The sequence below is a fragment of the Geotrypetes seraphini genome, chromosome 7 (genome assembly GCF_902459505.1).
Source record: "Geotrypetes seraphini chromosome 7, aGeoSer1.1, whole genome shotgun sequence".
NCBI classification, from domain to species: domain Eukaryota; kingdom Metazoa; phylum Chordata; class Amphibia; order Gymnophiona; family Dermophiidae; genus Geotrypetes; species Geotrypetes seraphini.
In genome coordinates, this window is record NC_047090.1 from 65,574,090 (window position 1) to 65,590,456 (window position 16,367).

The 16,367-nt window shown below is 46.6% G+C and overlaps 1 protein-coding gene across 26 annotated transcripts in view; it reads right to left on the bottom strand.

Moving 5' to 3' along the window:
• Positions 1-16,367, bottom strand: part of PPFIBP1 (PPFIA binding protein 1) — a 324,575-nt gene that overhangs the window by 125,383 nt on the left and 182,825 nt on the right. For 20 of the 26 annotated variants that reach the window (XM_033952602.1, XM_033952606.1, XM_033952600.1 and 17 more), the window contains 2 exons: positions 3,021-3,113; positions 80-172 (listed from right to left, as the gene is read on the bottom strand). In XM_033952602.1, the coding sequence (XP_033808493.1) occupies positions 80-172; positions 3,021-3,113 (186 nt within the window). The remainder of the gene's footprint in view (positions 1-79; positions 173-3,020; positions 3,114-16,367) is intronic. The other 6 variants (XM_033952614.1, XM_033952610.1, XM_033952613.1 and 3 more) reach the window with 1 other exon arrangement.

The following is a 16,367-nucleotide window of genomic DNA, read 5'->3' on the forward strand; positions in this document are numbered from 1 at the left end:
CAACAATATACAGACAAACCACAAGGCAGTGACACAATCAGATGCAAAGCAGACCTACAACGCTCGGACCGTACCACACCTTGAGTGCCTGGCACTTTTGTTCCATCCGCTGCTTTTCGTACTGCATCTGACCCACTTTGATTTTCATGCTAGAAAGTTTGGCCATTAGAGACTGGCAACAGAAAGAGGAGTGAAAGAAAACTAAAGATAGAAAGAGACAAGGCTAAATAAAGAGCATTGTATTTACAAGGAAGACATGCATTTAGAAAAACACACTGTAATCTTAGTTTAAACCAACTCATTCCTTCTGACAATCCATTCTCTCTTTTCAGATTCTGTCTTAGCGGTCTTCCTTCTTTCTTATTTAGTTTCTTAGTCCGATATTCCTCATAGAGAACTCTCCGCTCATTACATTAACATTTGCTGCCTTCTTTCAGGCAGCTATTTCTTGATGTTCATAGAAACTTCTTTTTAAGCCATGGCCCCTACTCTTTGGAACTCTCTTCCTCTATCTTCATACAGAACAATCAATTTTGACATTCAAAGCTCAATTAAAAGGCATTTTATTTCTCGCAGGCTTATTGTTCTTGGATTTATCTTTTATTTTTTTAAACCATTACAAGAGTATATATATTAAATAAGAACTTTTTATCATGATTCCTTGTTTTTTCCCCTTCCCCCATTTTCCTTGTCCCTATTTTATTGTAAATTTTTTTTGTTCTTTTTTTCCTTGCGTTTCTGGTGTAATCCATTTTGTCTTTACTCATTTATTAATTTTTCCCTTCCTATATTTTATTATTGTAAACCACTTAGATTTTAACCTTGCTTTTATATTGGTAGTATATCAAATAAATTCAACTTCAGTAAAGGTACCTTTTTGGATTACCCTTTCATATCACCTTCTCAGGATCTTGTCCTTAACTCAGCGCATTGCATACTTGTCCTGGAGATGTGCCTAGCTAGTTGGGTTTTAAGGATTACCACAGCAAATACATGAGATAAATTTGCATATAGCACATTTGCAGAGACCTATTACTTGCAAATCTCTCACATGCCTATTAGAGAATGACACGGGCCATAAATTTGTCCCCGTCTCCGCAAACCATCTGATCCCATCCACACAAGCCTCAAATAGTTTTATACTGAACTTATTTTATTAAAGTATAAAAATAACAATATTCTGTACAATTTTCATTTTATAAATCAAACTTCTGGCTGCTGAACTAGAGAAAGAGATGTTCAGCTGGCAGGGCTTTGTTTATAAATGTTTATCAACAACTAATGCACTACTTTATCCTAAAGCAAAAAACAAAAAAGAAAAGAAAAGAAAAGAAAGACATTTTTTTTCTACCCTTGTTGTCTGGTTTCTGCTTTCCTCATCTTCTCTTCATTCTATTCCTTCTATACATTGTCTGCCTTCTCTCTGCCTCTTCCATATGCTCTGTTACTGTATCTATCCCTTCCCCCATTGGTCTGGCACCCATCTTCTTCCCTCCACTCCCCCCACAGTCTGGCATCTCTCTCTTCCCCATTTCCCTTCAGTGTCTTCTCCCCACTCTCCACTTCTCTTCCCCATTTCCCTTCAACATCTTCCCCCCACTCCTCTTGCCGATTTCCCCTCAGCGTCTTCTCCCCACTTCTCTTGCCCATTTCCCTTCAGCGTCTTCTCCCCACTTCTCTTGCCCATTTCCCTTCAGCGTCTTCTCCCCACTTTCCACTTCTCTTGCCCATTTCCTTTCAGCGGCTACTCCCCACTTTTCTTCCCCATTTCCCTTCAGCGTCTTCAGCCCACTCTCTCTTCCCTTCCTCTTACTCCCCTCCACTTTCCTTCTGTGCGCGTGCACTGTCCAGCAATCTCCCCCCCTCCCAATCGTCGCTGTCCAGGCCTCTCCCTCCCTCCTTTCCCCTCACCATACCGTGGCAATTTTCTGTTTTGTTTTGGGGTTTTTTCTCTCCCAGCTGTCTTACCTGGCTTTTATCAAGATGCATCTGGCTTCCAAAACTTCTCCTCTGACGCAACTTCCTGTTTCCAGTTGCATCAGAGGAGATGTTTCGGCAGTTTGGGCAGCTGGGAGATGAAAGAAAACCAGAAAATCGCCACGTAAGGTGAGGGGAAGGAAGGGAGGGAGAGAGGAAGATGCCCAATCAGTGACTGCGCAAGTTCACTCCCATAACTGCAGAGACAAGGCGGTGAATGGCCTTGTCCCCGTACCTGCGGCGATGATGACTTTTTCTCCCACCATTTTGGAGGGTTACCCACGGCTACAGCCACCGTGCCATTCTCTAATGCCTATCCCTTGCTGTGATCCCGAAGACCTGACTGACAAGGTGTTTACCTGGGAAAGGATTGCAAAGCGATGTCTTAATGTACTTCTACTCTTAGGAAAACATATTAATCCGTAATATTTTGAAATATGTACACAAGCAGCCATGCTTGGTTTTTATTCACCCTGAGATCGTACACATTAAAAACAGCAAGCAAAGAGACCAAAATATATAACATTTTGCAGTGTGTGAGGGGAAAGTTGGCTTGTGAGGTTAATTACTGATTGCAATCCTCAATTGTTTTCTCCTAAGCCACAAATTCCTCTTTGTAGGAAAAAAACTGTTTTAGGCATGCTAAAAAAATATCCGAAAATCACATTTTGTCATTTATTTCAAAAACATAAAGCTTGCATGGAGAAAAAGGTCTTCAGAATTCATAATGGCTTAGATTGCAGTATAAAATTTTTGACTCATATTCAGTGGTTGCTTTTGATTTGTGGCGGTGATCGTTGTAGCCCAGTGCCTGTTTACTTATTCTTTGCAAGTCTTAGTTTGCTTGTGTGGTTGGTCTTTCCGCTCTGATTTTATGGTTGATTTTGTTTGTAAACCTCTGCAATCTGTTTGCCAGTATCAGCGATATATCAAGTTTGAAAATTAAGTAAAGTAAAAGAGGCATGCCAGCTTTACAACCATCTACACTAGTTAACAGAACACACCTGAGAAATGTAGGCATGGTATTTATCACCAGGTCTTACCTTGGTGGATTTAAGTTTCTTCTCATACTGAGCCTTTTCACTTTCAATTTCCGATACCTTTAACCTCAGTTCTTTAATGTCCTGTATCAGTCCCTGTTTAAAAAAAAATAAAAAAAAATGAAGCACAGAGAAACCAGTAAGGATAAGGAAATAAAGATCATGTAACGCCCAAAACTATATCAAGAAATACAACTTAGCATGTCCTGAGGTATGTAGTTTATAACAGGAAATCATTAAAGAGAAAGGTGGTGGGCAGAAATCAGGATTTATTCTCCTACTGGTATACAAAAATGATGCACAACCCCAAATCCTGAACTTCCAAGAGTTAAAAATGGTGTAGTTTATTTAAAACAATTACAAATACAAGATTTATAGTATATAAAAGCCAAACACCTTACAGAGAAATAAAGTCACTGGCTGTAATCTGATGACCCGACCCTACACGGGCCATGTTTCTTTGTAATGTGTTTGGCTTTTATACACTGTAAATCTTGTATCTGTAATTGTTTTAAACTACCCAAGACATTACTTGTACTTATTTCATATCCTTGTTGGGGTGACGTGTTCATCATCGGTCTTGTCAGTTTTTTAATGCAGACTATACTCTAATGCATCTATGTGGTGCTAAAAATAATTTAAGGAAGAGCACTTAACTTAAAGCCCGACGGCTACCCAGCCGTTTCACTGGCATGTTTATTCAGGGGCAGTTGCTCTTTACTTCAGTTTTATTTTTTAACTCTGATAAATGGGCTCTCCCTGCACCGGAACATAAGTGGTGCAGGAAGAGCCCATTTATCAGAGTTAAAAAAATAATACTGAAGTGAAGAGCAACTGCCCCTGAGGAAACATGCCAGTGAAATGGCTGGGTAGCCGTCGGGCTTTAAGTTAAGTGCTCTTCCTTAAATTATTTTTAGCACCACATAGATGCATTAGAGCAGTGGTCTCAAACACGCGGCCCGGGAGCCACATGCAGCCCGCCAGGTACTATTTTGAGGCCCTCGGTATGTTTATCATAATCACAAAAGTAAAATAAAACAGTTTCTTGGTCATATGTCTCTTTAGTTATAAATTACAATATTATTATTAAGGAAAGATTTATAAACTATAAATTGTCATTTCTTTAATAAGACATTAACTATTTTTTCTGAGGCCCTCCAAGTACCTACAAATCCATAATGTGGCCCTTCAAACGGTTTGAGTTTGAGACCACTGCATTAGAGTATAGTCTGCATTAAAAAATTGACAAGACCGATGATGAACACGTCACCTCAGCAAGGACACTAAATAAGTACAAGTAGTGTCTTGGGTGTTTAATGTCTTGGTATAAAAGCCAGCTGCTACCAGTTTGTTCATACATAGTTGCATGTTATATGAATAGTTGAACAAGCTATTTTTCCATATATAAACTTTGTTTAAATAAACTACTCCATTTTTAACTCTTGGAAGTTCAGGAATTGGTTCCACATTTGCTGTGGTTGTGGATACTTTGGTTTCTGTGGTACCAAGGTCCATTGTTGTGGGAGTTAAGACCACCCCACAGTCTTGTTTGTCTTCATGAGATACAAAAATGATGGCAACAATCACACAAAGCAATAAATGGATGTTACTCATGTTGCTAAAAGTTATATGAAGCTGGGCTGCAGCATTTCACCTGGGGGCCGATTCTGGAAGCGGCTCCTGCTGTGACATGCGCTTACAAAATGGGTGCCTGCCACGGGTCAATCACTGATAGGCGTGACTTCCAGAATCGTGGCTTGACGGGGCTCTAGACATTGGAAATGTAGGGCCTAGGTTTCACAGGCCTACATTTCCGGCACCTAGGGTCCTGTCCGAATCATGGCCAGTGGTGTATAGTGATGTCAAAGTGCGGCACCGTCCCTAACCACATTCACTTTCCAAGCTTCAGCATCACCATGCGCCACTAGGGACCTAGGCATCGATCCTGGAGCCTTGTAGCGGCACCTTTTTTTTGGGTAAGTATTTTTAAATTGGTTTTAAATGACGCGGTCAATTACCGCATCGTTTGGCGCCAATTAAAATAATTTAAGTGGCGGTATGACACCTACTGCCACCTAACTTTCGGCGTCCTGACGAGAATCCGGGCCCTAGTGCCTAGCACACCAGTTCAGTAAACACAGACAGCAGAATGGGGTGGGAAACTGTGGTTATGGCGCCACTAATATTTTGCCCAATGTAGCTTCTTTCTTTGGCAAAAAGTGTTCCACTGCCCCTAGAAAAATTCCTTTTAAAATAAAACCATAGGAATAGAGGTGGCAATAACTGAACAGTCCACATGGGTGGAAAACTTCACTGGTTTTGTTTTGATTGCTAGCCTAAGAAAAATCTGGACCGGTTTTTCTCTGCAGGTACATTTTCCAGATAAAACGCAACTATACTGCAAACCTATACACCTAGGCACCTGGACCAATCAGGCCTTAGGATTAGTGGGGATGGGCGGCCCGCTATGCCTAAGGCCTGATTGGTCCAGGCTTCTAGAGCCTGGGCCAATCAGGCCTTAGATTTAGCGGGGATGGGCCGGGAAGGGGCGAGCCCGTCTCATTTCCATGAGGCGGGCCTGTCGTCTGGAAGGCAGCAAGACCCGTCCAGCCGACCAACATTTAAAGGTTAGTTGGGGGAGGGAGGTTAGTTAGGGGGGTCGTCGGGCTTTCCGGCAGGAGGATTGGGCATCCTCCTGCCGGCGATTATCAGTTTGGGGGAGAGGGGGGCTCCAGGGGGGTTCCGGCAGGAGGATTGGGCATCCTCCTGCCGGCGATTACCAGTTTGGGGGAGGGGGGTTCCAAGGGGGTTCCGGGAGGAGGATTGGGCATCCTCCTGCTGGCGATGGGACAGGCGGCCGCTATACTTATGGCAGCAGGGAGATCCCTTGCTGCCATAAGTATAGCGGCCGCGTCTACTTACAATGTAGACCAGCATTTTGCTGGCCTACATTTTAAGCGTCTCTTCCTCTACTAGGGAGACGCGTAGGGCCGCCTAGGTTCACCTAAGGCCCGCAGGCGAGCTTAGGCGTCTTGCGGGCCTCCCTAGGCTCCCGGAGGCGCCTTCAATATAGGCGGCCTGCCTGGAGAGCATTTTTTAAAAAAATGTGCATCCCGATTGGCTGATTAGACAGCTGTAGGACGCCTACAGCTACCTAAAATCGGGACACACTTTGTAGAATCAGGGCCTTAGGGACCTCTATAAAAATGGATAAGTACCCCAATTATTTCATGCGCAGTAATTATTGCAATTAACACCATAGCGAAGGATTCAGGTTCAGAAGTAACCTTGGGTGCAGTCAGAGTTAGTAAAAATGTATACCAATCGACTCCCGTTTCAAAATAAAAGAATTAAATGATAAATTTACCATATATATTATAATTTACATGTATGTATGTATGTATGTATAGATATAATTTTTTCAAACACACATATAGCAGTACTTTTGATCCAGAACAAAAAAATTTTTCAGACTATATCAGTAGAAGTCAGAGTCAGAGATGATTAGCATGCAGTTACTTGCACATTTCATTGTTATTTGATATCCTGAAGATTTAAAATCTGTTTACGCAATTTACATAATCAAAGGGGACTTATAAGAGAGATTGTCACAGGAGAAGGCACAGATTGCAAAAGCAAGGTATACTTGTCAAGGGAAAATAGGAGTGAGAAAAACATAGAGCTAAATTAAGTTAAAGCTATGGGAGGGAAGGAATTGAGATTAGGACAGGATTGTGAGAGACACGCAGAACAGCAGCGATGCTTAGCTCAAACTGTAAAATCTCTGCTTCAGGGCATGCCATACAGATACAGAGTAAAGCTCTTTACTGCACTTTAACTGTTTTGCGGATAATGTGATGCAAAAAATGTGCTGTGTTATCTGCCACATTAACTCCCCAATCATTCTCCATGCTGTTGCGTGTTAACTATTAATGCAGACATGAATATGCATCGACAGCTAATGCAATTTAGTATTAGGCCCCTTAAAGTTGTTTGTGAGCTCCTAGATTATATATAGATTAAAATGCAATGTGTTCATATAAAAAAAAAAAACACACAAAATAATCATGTATTAGTAGCAAATCACAAGATTTCCATTCACTGTAGTTGAAGTCCAGTCATGCACATCATCCACTATTCTCTTAAATATGAACAGATTGTCATATGCAACAGTAAACCTAAACTGTCCTTTTAAGGACAACTTAGTTTTTAGAAAAATCTTTTAATATTACTTCCCCAACCTTATGTTTTTACCTTTAAGTGTCTCCTTTTCTCTCTAATAATTGGAGTTCCTACCCTTTCTTTCCTCTTGTTCCTGTTCGTCTTTGTCCTTGAATTGTGCTTTCCCCTTGGTCTGTTTTAGATTAAATTATACTTTTACTGGTATATTATTATGTCATGTTTGTACACCGCCTAGAAGTCTCGAGTAGGCGGTATAGTAAATTTTAAATAAACTTGTAGTATTAAGCTCATTTTCAACAGCAGTAGAGATACTCCTTATTTCATTAAATCTTTCTGCCACTTCCAAAAAAGTGAACCATTCTTTCCTTTAGTAGATCTGTATTTGTGGAGTTGCCCTTTTTAGGCTGCAATCATTCCTGTATGACAGATCTTTTCAGGTTCACTCCCCCTACCCTTCCTTGGTACCAAACTGCACATCTCAGGAGCTCCCCAAGATTATATCCTCAGTCTCATTCTTTGTAATCTCTCTCTCTCCCCCTACTTGCTTTGCTCAAATCACTGCAACTTCCTTGTTTTATGTATGCAAATATACAAATCCTTGACCCTTTGAATTTTTATTCATTTCCCTTAGATACAATAACCAATTGGTTAGTACTGAACCACATGAAGCTTAAATCATCGAAATCAGAGGTAATTACCGTATTTTCGCGGATATAACGCGCACCATTGTAAAACGCGCACAGGGGTATAGCGCGCAGAAATCACGATGATATGTACAAAAACTTTTCTATACCGCGCTCAGGCATATAACGCGCATGCTGCCCGACTCTCCTTTCGCCCGCCCTGACTTTCCGTGCGCTGTCCCGACTCTCCGTTCACCCCCCCTGACTTCCGTGCACTGTCCTCCCTTGAAGTCCTGTCCCGCCTTGAAGGTCTGTCCCCATCCTGAAAGCCTGATGCCCCCCCCCCGACGTCCGATACATCCCCCCCCCCGGCAGGACCACTCGCACCCTCACCCCGAAGGACCGCCGACTCCCCAACAATATCGGGCCAGGAGGGAGCCCAAACCCTCCTGGCCACGGCGACCCCCTAACCCCACCCCGCACTACATTACAGGCAGGAGGGATCCCAGGCCCTCCTGCCCTCGACGCAAACCCCCCTCCCTCCAACGACCGCCCCCCCCCCAAGAACCTCCGCCCATCCCCCAGCCAACCCGCGACCCCCCTGGCCGACCCCCACGACACCCCCACCCGCCTTCCCCGTACCTTTGTGTAGTTGGGCCAGAAGGGAGCCCAAACCCTCCTGGCCACGGCGACCCCCTAACCCCACCCCGCCCTACATTACGGGCAGGAGGGATCCCAGGCCCTCCTGCCCTCGACGCAAACCCCCCTCCCCCCCAGCCGACCCGCAACCCCCCTGGCCGACCCCCACGACCCCCCCACCCCCCTTCCCCGTACCTTTGGAAGTTGGCCGGACAGACGGGAGCCAAACCCGCCTGTCCGGCAGGCAGCCAACGAAGGAATGAGGCCGGATTGGCCCATCCGTCCTAAAGCTCCGCCTACTGGTGGGGCCTAAGGCGCGTGGGCCAATCAGAATAGGCCCTGGAGCCTTAGGTCCCACCTGGGGGCGCGGCCTGAGACACATGGTCGGGTTTGGCCCATGTGCCTCAGGCCGCGCCCCCAGGTGGGACCTAAGGCTCCAGGGCCTATTCTGATTGGCCCACGCGCCTTAGGCCCCACCAGTAGGCGGAGCTTTAGGACGGATGGGCCAATCCGGCCTCATTCCTTCGTTGGCTGCCTGCCGGACAGGCGGGTTTGGCTCCCGTCTGTCCGGCCAACTTCCAAAGGTACGGGGAAGGGGGGTGGGGGGGTCGGCCAGGGGGGTCGCGGGTCGGCTGGGGGGGAGGGGGGTTTGCGTCGAGGGCAGGAGGGCCTGGGATCCCTCCTGCCCGTAATGTAGTGCGGGGTGGGGTTAGGGGGTCGCCGTGGCCAGGAGGGTTTGGGCTCCCTTCTGGCCCAACTACACAAAGGTACGGGGAAGGCGGGTGGGGGTGTCGTGGGGGTCGGCCAGGGGGGTCGCGGGTCGGCTGGGGGACGGGCGGAGGTTCTTGGGGGGGGGGCGGTCGTTGGAGGGAGGGGGGTTTGCGTCGAGGGCAGGAGGGCCTGGGATCCCTCCTGCCCGTAATGTAGTGCGGGGTGGGGTTAGGGGGTCGCCGTGGCCAGGAGGGTTTGGGCTCCCTCCTGGCCCGATATTGTTGGGGAGTCGGCGGTCCTTCGGGGTGAGGGTGCGAGTGGTCCTGCCGGGGGGGGGATGTATCGGACGTCGGGGAGTCGGCCGGGCAAGAGGGCTTGGGCTCCCTCTTGCTCCGATCGTGGATGCGGGTGCGGGTGGGAGCGCGTGCGAGCGGTCGTTCGGGGTGGGGGTGCGAGCGGTCCTGCTGGGGGGGTGAATCGGGCGTCGGGCGGGGTGGGAACTATGTTTAAAAACTTTTGTATACCGCGCTCAGGCATATAACGCGCGAGGGGTATGCGCGGTACGTAAAATCACGTATAACGCGCGCGTTATATCCGTGAAAATACGGTATATTTCCAGTTCAGTCCCCTCTGCCTTCTTTCTCCCACCTTGCATTCATTGAGTTGCCCTCCCCTTGAAGGATTTGGTAAAAGTTAGCAGGGTTATACTCGACAGCCCACTTTCCTTTCAGACCCCCGTGTCCACCATAGTTAGCAAGAGCTTTTTTATCCTTAAACAAATACACTCTATCCACCTGATGTTCGAGCTTCCTCATTCTAGGATTCTGTTTCTTACTCTTGATTTTTCTAAGATAAATTATTTTAACTCTCTGTTATCATGCTTTGTCCCTCACCCAGATCAGATGATTGCAACTTACAAAAAAATAAACATCTGTTAAGCTATATCTCATTGCTGGCTGCCTGAGGCTTAACAAAATACTTAAGAACATAAGAACATAAGCAGTGCCTCCGCCGGGTCAGACCATAGGTCCATCCTGCCCAGCAGTCCGCTCCCGCGGCGGCCCAAACAGGTCACGACCTGTCTGAATCACCAGAAGGGGCCCCTTGCCACCTTGGTTTCTCATTAAAGTCCTATCTTCCCATCAAAGTCCTCACCCTTCCGTCTTGCCCATGCACGACCTGGTTGGCTTTCTATACTTATTACCTGGTTAGCTTTCTATACTTGTGTTACATCCCAGCACCTCTCTCAGTATCCCACGATCCCTTTATCCCTCAGGAATCCGTCCAATCCCTGTTTGAATCCCTGTACCGTACTCTGCCTGATCACTTCCTCCGGTAGCGCATTCCAAGTGTCCACGACCCTTTGGGTGAAGAAAAACTTCCTTGCATTTGTTTTGAACCTATCTCCCTTCAGTTTCTCCGAATGCCCCCTCGTACCTGTTGTCCCCCTCAGTCTGAAGAATCTGTCCCTATCCACCCTCTCTATGCCCCTCATGATCTTGAAGGTCTCTATCATATCTCCCCTGAGCCTCCTTTTTTCCAGAGAGAAGAGCCCCAGCCTATCCAACCTCTAGGCGTATGGGCAGTGTTCCAGCCCTTTTACCAGTTTCGTTGCTCTCCTTTGGACTCTCTCAAGTACCGCCATGTCTTTCTTGAGGTGCGGCGACCAATACTGAATGCAGTATTCCAGATGTGGACGCACCATCGCTCGATACAATGGCATGATGACTTCCCGCATCCTGGTTGTTATGCCCCTCTTTATGATGCCCAGCATCCTGTTGGCTTTTTTTGAGGCTGCTGCGCACTGTGCTTCAGTGATGCATCCACCAGCACACCCAAGTCTCTCTCAAGTCTGCTATCTCCCAACAAAGCCCCCCCCCCAATTTGTAGTTGAACAATGGGTTCTTTTTCCCTATATGCATGACCTTGCATTTTTCCACGTTAAAGCGCTTTTGCCATTTGTTTGCCCAGTCTTCCAGCTTGTCCAGGTCCCTTTGCAGGTCCTCACACTCTTCCCTGGACCTAACTCTGCCGCACAGTTTGGTATCGTCTGCAAATTTTATAACCTCACACTTTGCCTCCTTTTCCAGGTCATTGATAAATATGTTGAAGAGTAACGGCCCCAGCACCGATCCCTGTGGCACACCGCTCGTGACTCCCCGCCAGTCAGAATATTGTCCCTTTACTCCGACCCTCTGCAGTCTACCCGACAACCAGTGCTTGATCCATCTGTGCACATCCCCTCCCACCCCGTGGTTCCACAGCTTCCTAAGCAGCCTTTCATGTGGCACCTTGTCGAAAGCCTTTTGAAAATCGAGGTAAATGATGTCTATGGGTTCCCCATTGTCCACCCGACTGCTTATTCCCTCAAAGAAGTACAGAAGGTTCGTTAGGCACGACCTTCCCTTACAGAATCCGTGCTGGCTAGTTCTCAGTAGGCCATTCCTCTCGATGTGTTCGCAAATGCCATCCTTGATCATAGCTTCCACCATCTTCCCTATAATTGAAGTCAGGCTCACCGGCCTGTAGTTCCCGGGGTCACCCCTCGATCCCTTCTTGAAGATAGGTGTGACATTTGCCAATTTCCAGTCCTCTGGTACCTCTCCAGTTTTCAAGGATAGGTTGCAAACATGCTGGATTGTGCCCGCTATTTCTTGTCTTAATTCCTTCAGAACCCTTGGATGGATCCCGTCCGGGCCCGGTGATTTGCCGCATTTTAACCTGTCTATCTGTTTGAGGACATCCTCCTTACTTACCTCTATGTGCTCCAATTTTTCGGCCTGTTCCCCACTCATGAGCTCCTCTGAGTCCGGTATATTAGATGTGTCTTCACTCGTGAAAACCGACGAGAAGAACGTGTTCAACCTCTCAGCTACCTCTTTATCCTCCTTAATCACTCCTTTCTTATCCCCATCATCCAACGGCCCCACTTCCTCTCTCGCTGGTCGCTTCCCCTTTACGTAACTGAAGAATGCCTTGAAGTTTTTTGCCTCCCTGGCCAGCCCCTCCTCGTATTCCCCTTTTGCTTTTCTAACCTCTTGGTGGCATTCCTTTTGGCATTTCCTGTGCGCCTGGTGATTTTCCTCCGTTGGGTCCTTTTTCCATCTCCGGAAGGATACTTTTTTGTCATTTATTGCCCTCTTTACTTCAGTTGACATCCAAACCGGGTCCTTTGACCGCTTGTTCTTGCAGCCTTTCCTGAAACTGGGGACGTACATTCTTTGTGCTTCCTGCAGGGTATTCCTGAATAGGGTCCAGGCGCTTCCTACAGTCTCCATCCTAAAGATGTTTCTGAGCTTCCTCCTCACCATTTCCCTCATAGCAACATAGTTCCCTTTCCTGAAGTTGAGCGCAGTTGTTGCGGTCCTGCTTACTATGGGTGTCCCCCTTTCTAATGTGAATCTGATCGCGTTGTGATCACTGTTGCCTAGTGGTCCTCCCACTTCTACCCCTCTTGCAGGCCCCCCTAATCCGTTTAGGATGAGGTCAAGAGTAGCACCCCCTCGCGTCGATTCCTTGACTAGTTGCTCCATGAAGCAGTCCCTCACAGTTTCTACAAATCCTGTTTCCCTAGTGCAGTTGGAGTGACCCGTACTCCAGTCTATCCCCGGGTAGTTGAAGTCCCCCATCACTGTTACACTTCCAGTCCTGCATTCCTGTCTCAGTTCAGTTTCCAAGTCGTGTCCGACTCCTTCTGGCGTACCAGGTGGGCGATAGTACAGCCCCAGTTTTATGTCTGCACCCTTGTTTCTCGGCAATTTGACCCATAGTGATTCCAGCCCCTCTGCCTTTGTCGCCATATCCATCCCGACCGAGTAGATAGAGTCCTTTATATATAGTGCTATGCCTCCCCCCCTTCTTGTGGGTCCTGTTCCTCCTGTAGAGCTTGTACCCCGGCAGCGCCACATCCCATTGATTTTCCTCTGTCCACCAGGTTTCTGTAATTCCAATTATATCAAGGTCCTCCCCCTTGGCCACGACTTCTAGTTCACCCATCTTGGCCATGAGGCTTCTTGCATTTGCGTATAAGCACCGCAGGTCCCGTCGTTTTTGCTCCACCTCTGCATTTACCTGGGCCGCCTCCACTTGAGTTTCGGGCAGTTCTCCCGTTCCCTGTGCTTCTGCTTTGCTCTCAGCCTGTACCCTCGTAACTTTCAGCTTCCCCATATTCCCGCCACCCCACTTCCCCGCTTTTCCTCTGGGTTTTCTAGCCCTATCGGCCCCCTCCTGGGCTATCATCCCTTGAACCTCTGTTTGATCCCCCTCGCCTTGTGGCACCTCTATATTGCCCTCAGCTTTCGCCCTCGTGCCACCCAGTCCCCCTGTGTCTTCATGCCCCTTAGTCTCCTCCCAGCAAGCTCCCTTTACCTGATGGTTCCCTCGCTGTCTGATCACAAGATCCACAGGTCCCTCTACTTCCTTCCTGCAGGTCTTAGATTCTGGGATTCCTGCTTTTCTTTCTAATCTTCTAATCCCATATATCCCCCAACAGACCTTGTGTTCCCCCCAATATCATCTTCCTACTGTCCTCTTCCATCGACATATTTGACTTGGTATCATCAGGCATACCCATTTCAGTATCATTGTCCTGACCTTTCAACAGCCCCCCATTGTCCTTTAGGACAGAACCTTCCTTCCAGATTAAAACTAGCCTGAAAACATTTCTCTCAGGTTTTTCCCAGAACCAAACTGATGCTTCTAAATATGTAAGTCTGCCTTGTCCTGCCCTTCCCTATTGTTTCTTTTCACTAGGGAGGATTGCAACTGCCTTTCCTCGACTCTTTCCTTTTGTGACGTCAGAGAAGGGGCGGGACCGCGGCAGAGAGAAGAGAGCTCCGAAGCAGTTCAGCAGCTTGCAAAGATCGCTAGCGCCAGCGATCTTATTGCAGGATGCTGAAATTAGGAAAATTCATTACGGGAGGCCAGTGGGGAAGAAGGACAGGACAGCACAGCACAGCAGCGGGAGGCCAGCGGGTAAGCCACTTCCCAACTGACCCTCCCCCACTCGCTCTCTAAAGGCGAAAACACAGTGTGACAAGGCAGTGGCTGCTGCCAGGATGCTGGGCTGTATAAAGAGAGGCGAAGCCAGTAGAAGGAAGAAGGTGTTGATGTCCCTGTACAGGTCATTGGTAAGGCCCCACTTGGAGTATTGCGTTTAGTTTTGGAGACTGTATCTGGTGAAGGACGTATGAAGACTTGAAGCGGTCCAGAGGAGGGCAATGAAAATGATAGGAGGCTTGCGCCAGAAGACGTATGAGGAGAGACTGGAAGCCCTGGGTGTGGGATTTCTGTCCCCGCACAACTCTCTAATCTAGAATCAGAAAATAATATTAAAAATTGAACTAAGGCCAGTACTGAACAGACTTGCAGACGGGGCAGACTTGCATAGTCTGTGTCTGAATATGGCTGTTTGGTGAAAGATGGGCTGGGGAGGGCTTCAATGGCTGGGAGAGTGTAGATGGGCTGGAGTAGGTTTTAATGGAGATTTCGGCAGTTGGAACCCAAGCACAGTAACGGGTAGAGCTTTGGATTCTTGCCAAGAAATAGCTAAGAAGAAAAAAAATTTAAATTGAATCAGGTTGGGCAGACTGGATGGACCATTTGGGTCTTTATCTGCCGTCATCTACTATGTTACTATGTGGTTAGGAGAAGGCAAAGGAGGTGAAGAGGTTATAAAATAAACCCACCAGGATGTTTGAAAAAAAAACACCCAATTGGGCAGGAAAATCGAATCGAAAAACCAATTCAGTAGGCTGAATCGAATCAAATTTTTTTTCCTGAATCGGGCAGCACTAGTATTTACCTCCTCCTAAATGTTTTCTATTGTATTATATATATATTTTTTTTTTACTGTTCAAACTTTTTATTGTATTTTAATATTAAACAAAGGGAATCTGAGTAAACACATTATTTAAAAACAATTACTTTATTTAAGCAGTAAAGTCATTCAACACTCATATCACCCGTGTGAAGAAGTAGCCTCCTAAACGTAATAACTGATTGCACCGCCTTTAGCAGCAATAGTTGCAACCAAACACTTCTTATACACTTGGTTTTACTAAGCCGTGGTATAGATTTCTACCGCGGTCTGGAGCGCTAAATGCTCCAATGCTGCTCTGATGCTCATAAAATTTCTATGAGCGTTGGAGCATTTAGTGCTCCGGACCGTAGTAGAAACCACAGCATCTCTATTGGGTTCAAATCAAGATTTTGATTCGGCCAATCCAAAACATTCAGTTTTTCCTCGGCCATTCAGATCTAGACTTTCCATTTCTGAAGAACTGTGAATTCAGCCAATACCTTAAGAATATTCTTAAGGTATTGGGTCATGCAGTAAAGAATATTCTTAAGGTATTGGGTCATGCAGTAAAGACACTGATCCAAGCCAGAAAAGCAAATTTTCCAGGCCCTGAAACAGCAAACCATTCCCTACCACCATGTTTGACTGTTAGTATGATGTTCTTACTGTGGAATGCTGAATTTGCTTTAAGAACATAAGAACATAAGAAGTGCCTCTGCTGGGTCAGACCAGAGGTCCATCGTGCCCAGCAGTCCGCTCGCATGGCGGCCCAACAGGTCCAAGACCTGTGTAGTATTCCTCTATCTATACCCCTCTATCCCCTTTTCCTTCAGAAAATTGTCCAATCCCTTCTTGAACCCTAATACCGTACTCTGTCCTATCACGTCCTCTGGAAGCGCATTCCAGGTGTCCACCACCCGTTGAGTGAAGAAAAACTTCCTAGCATTGGTTTTAAATCTGTCCCCTTTCAACTTTTCCGAATGCCCTCTCGTTCTTGTAGTTTTCGAAAGTTTGAAGAATCTGTCCCTCTCTACTTTCTCTATGCCCTTCATGATCTTGTAAGTCTCTATCATGTCCCCTCTAATTCTCCTCTTCTCTAGGGAAAAGAGCCCCAGTTTCTCCAGTCTCTCAGTGTATGAAAGGTTTTCCATACCTTTTATCAAACACGTCGCTTTCCTCTGAACCCTCTCGAGTATCGCCATATCCTTCTTAAGGTACGGCGCCCAATATTGGATGCAGTACTCCAGATGCGGATGCACCATCGCCCGATACAATGGCAGGATAACTTCTTTCGTTCTGGTTGTAATACCCTTCTTGATTATACCTAGCATTCTATTCGCTCTCTTAGCGGCTGCTGCGCACTGTGCCGTCAGCTTCATTGTTTTGCCACACTTA